Source organism: Lathyrus oleraceus, chromosome 7 (genome assembly GCF_024323335.1).
Source record: "Lathyrus oleraceus cultivar Zhongwan6 chromosome 7, CAAS_Psat_ZW6_1.0, whole genome shotgun sequence".
Classification (NCBI taxonomy): domain Eukaryota; kingdom Viridiplantae; phylum Streptophyta; class Magnoliopsida; order Fabales; family Fabaceae; genus Lathyrus; species Lathyrus oleraceus.
Genome location: NC_066585.1, coordinates 541,883,041 through 541,891,251, shown reverse-complemented (window position 1 = coordinate 541,891,251; position 8,211 = coordinate 541,883,041). Strand labels below are relative to the sequence as shown.

The 8,211-nt window shown below is 35.7% G+C and overlaps 2 protein-coding genes across 2 annotated transcripts; one reads left to right on the top strand and one right to left on the bottom strand.

The window, feature by feature from the left end:
* The first annotated feature begins 1,192 nt into the window (after nt 1-1,192).
* Nucleotides 1,193-3,421, top strand: LOC127107212 (aspartyl protease family protein At5g10770). The gene is made up of 2 exons (XM_051044508.1): nt 1,193-1,519; nt 1,889-3,421. The coding sequence occupies exons 1-2, from the start codon at nt 1,360-1,362 to the stop codon at nt 3,157-3,159; spliced, it is 1,431 nt and encodes a 476-aa protein (XP_050900465.1). The 5' UTR covers nt 1,193-1,359; the 3' UTR covers nt 3,160-3,421.
* A 392-nt stretch (nt 3,422-3,813) lies between these two features.
* Nucleotides 3,814-6,744, bottom strand: LOC127107213 (cyclin-dependent kinase B1-2). Its single transcript, XM_051044509.1, has 4 exons — nt 5,959-6,744; nt 5,420-5,489; nt 4,639-4,777; nt 3,814-4,144 (listed from the first exon to the last, which is right to left on the bottom strand). Exons 1-4 carry the CDS (start codon nt 6,590-6,592, stop codon nt 4,052-4,054), a joined length of 936 nt encoding a protein of 311 aa, XP_050900466.1. The 5' UTR covers nt 6,593-6,744; the 3' UTR covers nt 3,814-4,051.
* Nucleotides 6,745-8,211: the final 1,467 nt, after the last annotated feature.

Here is an 8,211-nt window from a genome sequence, read left to right as displayed (position 1 = left end):
AACAGTCCCTTTCTACATCCTAAATCAGTATATTGCAATAACAACTCAACAATATACCTGGTGCACAACACATCATACCATAAAAGGTCAAAACATATTGAAATTGATTGTCACGTCGTCTGTGAAAAGATTGAATCTAAACTCGTTAAGTTTTTTCCCATCAACACTAAAACTCAAATTGCAGATTTCTTAATAAAGCAATTGTACAAGTCTGCATTTGAATGTCATGTCTCCAAGCTTGGTCTTATCAATCTTCACAATCCAGCTTGTGGGGGTGTCTTACATATAGGACCACTATCTTAATTATATTTATTTTTCTCTTTATGTTTTTAGCCTTGAGCAACTTACCTTGTGTTTCCTTTGTTAATAGGCTCAAGTTGTAAACATTATGTATATATATTTGCACATGGCCTCGCATCAATAATAATAATTTTTCTTCTTTTCTCTCATGATGCATGACATCAGTATTTTTACAATGAGAACAAATGTGAACTTTGTTTGAAAATATAACACATTCTTCTCGAGTATTATTTTTAAAGATATTGAATCTGATGACAAATGATTTTTATAGTTTTAGTCCAACAATGAAGTCTACTCGTAAACACATTGATAATTAAGTACTAATGGTCGTAAATGTGATATCTTTTTTTTGTTTGAATAGTGTATATCTGAATGTGATTTGTCTTTTAGTCTATATAATACGTCATTTGCAATCTTAGAGTCTTCTTTCAAAAATACTTGTTTCAGAGGACAATTGTCAGCCGAATATATGATCTTGTCATCGACCTAACGACCTATGAAGCACAGACACCCCAAACACGATTCCGACACTGACACAGTGACACCAATAATAATTTGAAAAAAATGAATAAATTAAATCTAATGATAAGTATCGATACATGTGTCCAACCCCGACATGGACATAGACACGCCGTTTTCCAGAAATGTTTGTACCACATAGCTAACTACTCAGATTGGGCGACCTTAATCTAGTCGATCTTCTAAACAATGTTTGAAGGATAGTTGGTTCTTATCCATAGAAATCTAAGAGGGCTTAAAGGCTCATGAGGCCAATAATAAGATGATGAAAAATCCAAAGTCCTTGAAACCCACTTACACCAAAATCCAAAAACATGACATCTTTTTTTTCTTTTTTCTCAATATGTGCACGTGAAACCCCAATAATTCCTCATGCACCAGTGGGGTATGCAAACACAGCACTTCCTCTTTTGTTCTCATGCCAAATTCCACAAACTCAGAATCTCTCCTCTTTTTCCTCTCTCACTCTCAATGTTTCTTCTTTCTTACTACTACTTCCTTTGAATTTTCCTCTCTTACTCTTTTCACAAACACATAGCTATGAACTTACCTTTCTTCTCATTCTTTCTCTTCCTTGTTTCCTTTCACTTCATAATTGCAAATGGGGTTTGTCAATTTGAACAGAAGAAGATTTTCAAACTGCAAATGTTGCAGAGGAAACACCAATTTGGTCCCAAAGGTTGCATCCTCCCAGAATCAAGTGAGTTTAGCTGAAAAAAATTGTTTTTCCCCCCTAAATTTCTGGGATTTTTTCTTATTGGATCTCTTAAAGTTCTTTCCTTTTTACTGTTAATAGAATCTAAGAATTGTTTTTTCCCTTAAAAGAAAACACCCATAATTGGTTTCTTATTTATCATTCAAAGTCTTTGTTAGAACACCAACCTTATTCAAAAGTAAACAGATAAGAAAAACACAAACAAACAAAAAAACACAACATTTTATTTAGATTTAGATTGCATTGTTTTTTCTGTTAAAAAATTGCACTACAAATTTTCATTCTGCAATCTCTAATATTGCTTAAGTTGTTTCAGTTCAGAAGTTATATATCCATTTTAATCTAAATTCTCAGGAAAGGAGAAAGGAGCTATTATACTGGAAATGAAGGATAGAGGTTATTGCTCAGAGAGGAAAATTAACTGGAACAGAAAGCTTCAGAAACAGTTAATATTAGATAATCTCCGAGTTCGTTTGATGCAAAACAGGATTCGAACAAAGGTCAGTCATGGCTTAGGACAATCTTCAGAAATCCAAATTCCATTAGCTTCTGGTATAAATTTGGAAACTTTAAACTACATTGTGACATTGGGATTGGGTAATCAGAACATGACTGTGATAATCGATACGGGAAGTGACTTAACATGGGTTCAATGTGATCCTTGTTTGTCCTGTTATAATCAACAAGGACCTGTATTCAACCCTTCTAATTCGTCTTCCTATAAATCATTACTATGCAATTCATCAGCATGTCAAAATCTTCAACTTACTACAGGAAATACAGAAGCATGTGAAAGTAGTAATCCATCAAGTTGTAACTATGCTGTTAACTATGGTGATGGATCATATACTGATGGAGAGTTAGGTGTTGAGCACATTAATTTTGGAGGTATTTCCGTGAGTAATTTTGTTTTTGGTTGTGGTAGGAACAACAAAGGTTTATTTGGTGGAGTTTCGGGTCTAATGGGATTAGGAAGAAGTAATCTTTCATTGATATCTCAAACCAATACTACATTTGGAGGAGTTTTCTCCTACTGTTTACCAACAACAGAAAATGGAGCTTCTGGTTCATTAGTTATAGGTAACGAGTCGTCGGTTTTCAAGAACCTTACTCCAATTGCTTACACCAGTATGGTTTCAAATCCACAATTATCAAACTTTTATATACTCAATCTCACCGGCATAGATGTAGGCGGTGTGGCTCTAGAAGATACAAGCTTCGGCAACGGAGGCGTTCTGATTGATTCGGGGACGGTGATCACTAGACTAGCACCATCTGTTTATAATGCTTTGAAGACAGAGTTTTTGAAACAGTTTTCTGGTTACCCTTTTGCACCAGGGCTTTCAATTTTGGATACCTGTTTTAATCTAACTGGTATTGAGGAAGTTAGCATACCTACCCTAAGTATGCACTTTGAGGACAATGTTGATTTGAATGTGGATGCAACTGGTATTCTGTATATGGTAAAAGACGATACTTCACAAGTTTGTTTGGCACTTGCAAGTCTTTCTGATGAAAATGACATGGCCATCATTGGGAATTATCAGCAAAGGAATCAGAGGGTAATATATGATGCCAAACAGTCCAAAATTGGATTTGCAGTGGAGGAATGCAGTTTCATTTAAGTAGGGAACTTTCCTATAATATGTCTCATATGGACACAATTCTTAGCAGAATTAAGCACATAGTTTCTGCAAGAAAAAATCCAGTTTTTTCTACTCTGACCATTTATACACGTGCAGCTATGTTTGCCTTGCGTTATAAGTTATAACAAGGTAACTAGCATAAGAATGTCATTTCCCAGGTTTTTCCTAGGTCTAGCATTCTATTGGTTTAACTGTATTTCGATATTCATTATGATTAATGAATTATTTCAACATCACAATATTTATTTATCTCTTGAATCCTTTTAGTCATTACAATTTACAACCAAATTTGACAGAATGATTTTAAAGATTTAATTTGACAATTTGATGATGTTTAAATTGCATTTATCTTGACATTGTATGTTAGCACACTAAGCCCCAAAACCTAAAAATGTGTTTGAAATTGCAATTCAGTTATTGAGTTCACAAGTAACCTGCATAGATGAGGTGATCAATAATGGCATGTGAAAAGAAGGCAAACGGCATAAAACAAGTACCCTGCCTAGGGTAGCCTTTACTTTTTTCCTTCCCCGTGAAATGAGGAAACACCCTCACTTGTAGGACACTATAAATGTACAAGCAATAAAATATTATGCATTGACAAAGGTGAATAGCATACTAAAAAACAATCACTTCCAATCTCAACAGATAATAACATTTTTAAAGGTGCATAAAGTTCTACAAGGGTCCTACAGAGAGACTGAGCAATTATGAAATTAACCAAGAGTAATTGTTTAAATCACCAAGACGATGAGGAAATATTACATAAAATCAAACTTATACATCCTTCAACTCCATGTAGTGAATTCATTTTCACTGACTGCAATATATTTTTGCTTAACATACACCTCTGCGCTTAACCTTTCAATCATTAATATTGAGACTTGTCAAGACTGTCAAAGTAGGGATGATCAAGTGCTGCTTTGGCTGATATTCTCTCACAGGGATTATACTTGAGCATTTTCTGCAGGTGCATAAGTGAATACAATTACTCCCAAAGTTTAATGGGACGGAAACGAAGAGACACACATTATTGAAAAGCAAAAGTGAAAGTGGCATGCTGTGTATTTATAGGAAATATTTGTTGTATGCACACAATTGAATATAATTTTCATAACACTATTAAAGCAACTTCAGTTGGGATAACTTCAGAGCCTAAGATAATGGCATCAAATGAGTGGTTATCAACTTGTGAACTGATTTAGCGGGGAAAAGTAACATTGGAGTGAAAAGAATGAGCAGAACACCCCTTGTTGGATAACAGTGTTATCATCTGATTAAAATGCAATTTTTATGACAAACCATTTTTTGAATTAGATGTTTTTTTTCAATGCAGATCTGATACTCGTGCAACAATCCATTATGGTTGTTAATTTGTATCTTGCACAAATAACAATTTCTCAAGAGGCTTATGAACTTAGAAACAGAAAGCAAAATTAATCAGAGGGGAATGCTAACCGAGAGAAGGTCCACTCCTTCAGGTGACAAAGAGGGCACAGCTCTTGTCAAGTTCTGAGGCTCCCACCTTGGGTACACATGCCAATCACGCAAAGAGCTAACTCCTGGCCATTGCTGCTCTGTTGGAGTCCCCATAAGCCTTAAAAATGAAATTAGTAATAAGTAAACACCAGTTGAATTAAGAATGGCCGAGAACATGAAAATGGAAATTAAAAATGAGACAAACTTGTGAATACAAAAACAGTTTGAAACAGTGAAATCACAAGAGAATGTGAAAAAACTTTTCTATTAGTTTTATTAACAGCGTCAAATTGAAATAGGAGTTAACCTTCCACATTAGAACCATGTGGCAGAACCTTTTACTTACTAATCAAACAGTTAAATCATGTGGTAGAATCTTCATTATTATTTTTACAGTAAATGAATACATTAAGGGGAGTATAACGGTATTCCAAAGCCACTTAAAGAAATAGAGAAATAACAACCAAATCTTATTTTACAGGTTAACTCATAACATGCTATAAAAAATCATATTACCTGACAAACCATTAATATTTGTCTTCCTCAAAAGACCACAAGGGTGACATTCTATCAAAAATTGGCCTACTCTAAGTTAACATAAAAACTTTCAATTCAACTCTTAACCAACCTTCTGTGTAAATTGACACTTTACATTTTATCAAATCTTATACAAAAGCTATAGAAAATATAGATCACAACAAACAGCAACATTCTGTAAATAAGAGAGTGAGAAAAAGAATTGAAAACATGAGTTTATTACTTGAATATGTTAAGAAGCTGCTGATATTCAGAATCCCCCGGAAACAAAGCCTGTCTCCTCACCATTTCAGCTGCATAGACAAACAAACAAACAATTACATTTCCATCATTAAAGAGAAAGAAAAGTATCCAAATCACAAAACCCGTCGAAGGAGAATCATCAGACGACTCTCCCTCAAGCAAATAACCCGAGTTATTTACCTCCAACTTAGGTTCCTTCAATTCGATTCCTAAAGTCATATTTGGGAGGCAACCAACTCAACCTAAGTCATGGAATATCTTAGGGCACCCAGTGGGGTAAGGTTTTTCAATGGCAGATCAAAAAGCAAAACTTTTAATTCAAATTCCGCTACACCACTGCCGCAAATCCACATATTTTAACACTAAACCGCATATCACAAAACCCTAACAATTTGTTCAAATTACACTATGTAGTACAACTATTCCACAACACTAGCGAGATCCAAAACCCTAATTATGGTAAATCAGCAACAACAACTGAAAAAAAAAACAATCGAAATGGAGAGAATGAGTACTCACCAAATATACATCCAACAGACCAGATATCAACTCCAGTAGAGTAAGTAGTAGATCCAAGCAAAACCTCCGGAGCTCTATACCAAAGAGTAACAATCTCATGCGTATAACTCTTAAGTGGAACAGTAAAAGCCCTCCCAAGACCAAGATCAGCAATTTTCAAAATCCCTTTCTGCTGATCGAGAAGCAAATTCTGTGGCTTCAAATCACGGTGAAGAACACCATGACTATGACAATGAGCAACCCCTTTACAAAGCTGAAAAAGAAAACTCTGAACAAGCGAACTCGGCAACGGCCTAGGGTTCGCTCCTTTACGAAAAGTATCAATGAATTTCTTCAGATCGGTGTCGAGATACTCGAAAACGAGATAGAGAATAGGCTTAGGGGTTGAATTGGTGCCGGATTTGGGGATTTTATCGACGTGTTCGACGTTGAGGAGGCGGACGATGTAGAGAGATTGAGAGAGCATTTGAAGGAGAGAAACTTCGCGGAGGGCGGTTGGGGGAACACCTTCTTCGTCCATTTCGAGACGGGTTTTTTTGAGGGCGACGATTTGGCCGGTGGAGGTTTCTTTGGCTTTGTAGACTTTGCCGTAGGTTCCTTCTCCTACTTTCTCGATTTTTTCGTACTTGTCCATTTTTTTGTTACGAAACCGAAGAAAGAGTTGTTGTGAGAAATGGAATTGGAGAAGAAAGAAGAAGTGATGAAGAGGTATGAATAGGGGGAAAAGTGTAACGGGCAGTTTTTTGGATCTGCTCACAACGCGCCCTTCTGTTTTTCAAATTTCTATTCACTGAATATTCTTTTTAATACTTTCTCTTTTATTTTAGGTTTTGCTTATACAATTGAGTAAATTTTCAAATGTTTTTTTTTTTTTTTTTGCTTTCTTATTAAGATTTGACAAAAATTATGTTTAGTCGATAAATCTCTGTTTTTAATTTTTGTATTATTGATTTTATTTAGTGTATCTCAAAAATAAAAAATCAACATATCGTCACATAAATTTCCTTTGTAATTGTATTTTTGAAAGATAAGTATAAATTATTGAATTCACTTTTTTATTTTATTTTACTTTGTGTTATTGTTAAATGCAAATGTAGAACTCTTTTTTTTTTTTTTTATGTTTTGACTTGTAGTTAGTTGTTTTAGATATATTAGTTGTTTAAGGTCCATTAGATAGTAGCGGGTACGAATTTTGGCTCATGCTAAAATTTGGTTGATTTTGTGGATTTGTCCTAACATGTTTTATGTGTCTGTTTGTAACACATGTGCAATGGATGAAAACAATTATGGTAGAATTAGGTTCGGTCGTGTGTCCCAAACTACATCGATACGACGTGAGAGGGCCACAACCAATACCACGAGGCCACGGGTCGATGATAACTCGTTTGACGGTTAATAGTGTTGAGGTTCCCAACCATCTGGTTATACTTCTCGTAGCCGCCTCTCTCAGGCGTCTACTTCTCGGGGCCACGAGTCCCTAGATGATGCAGCAGAACCTGAAGCCCATGAATCCCAGGAGGAAGCCGAAATGGATGCCCCTTTAGAGATTTATCCAGGAAGCTCATTTGACACCTCTTTACTTCATCTTTATGCATACCATGATGTTATGCATGTTTGGGAAGGAGAGGTGTATTTATTTTCTTTATGCAATACATATGTTTTCAACTAATTAAATTGATACTAGTGGTGATATTTTCTTTTTATAGGAGCGTACGTGTTTGAAATCAATAAACCACATCAAAAAGATATTGGAGTTGGGCTAGCCCACTGCTTATTGGTTTCATGATGTTATCCTTTATTTTGATCTTGTCAGTTTATGTTCTGTTGCGTACATGAACATAAACCATGCCATGCAGGCGGCTTTTGCAGAGAAGTAGCATTCAAAGACGTTATTTTTTCACCTTCCTATAGGCAGGATACCATCACCTTGAATGACGTCTCATATCTCAACATCTTCCCATAAGGGGAAAATCACTGGGCCACATAAGGATCGCGAGATGATGGTCACCCATTTGGGGGCTGGCCCAGAAGGCCTCAAAGGAGGCAGCTGACACAAGAGGTGATCATGCAAGATTTAGTTTTTTGAAAACGCTCTATAAAGACCATCTACAGTGGGTTAAGGATGCCGAATGTGATGATTTGCAGGTTGACTACCATCGAACTTGCGCATTGAGAGTTTATCTTTTGCTCTTGGTTGGTGTAACACCTCAAAATTTGCCCTCCTCTCTTGGGACTAGCATTAACATTTTGCAT

What these genes read in the sequence shown, in the direction of transcription:
- LOC127107212 (XM_051044508.1), top strand. Translation starts at nt 1,360, where the DNA reads ATGAACTTACCTTTCTTCTCATTCTTTCTCTTCCTTGTTTCCTTTCAC. An exon ending in TTGCATCCTCCCAGAATCAA is followed by an intron (nt 1,520 to 1,888) that starts GTGAGTTTAGCT and finishes CTAAATTCTCAG; the next exon opens with GAAAGGAGAAAGGAGCTATT.
- LOC127107213 (XM_051044509.1), bottom strand. Translation starts at nt 6,592, where the DNA reads ATGGACAAGTACGAAAAAATCGAGAAAGTAGGAGAAGGAACCTACGGC. An exon ending in CAGCTTCTTAACATATTCAA is followed by an intron (nt 4,778 to 5,419) that starts GTAATAAACTCA and finishes TTCATTTTTAAG; the next exon opens with GCTTATGGGGACTCCAACAG. An exon ending in AAGGAGTGGACCTTCTCTCG is followed by an intron (nt 4,145 to 4,638) that starts GTTAGCATTCCC and finishes ATGCACCTGCAG; the next exon opens with AAAATGCTCAAGTATAATCC.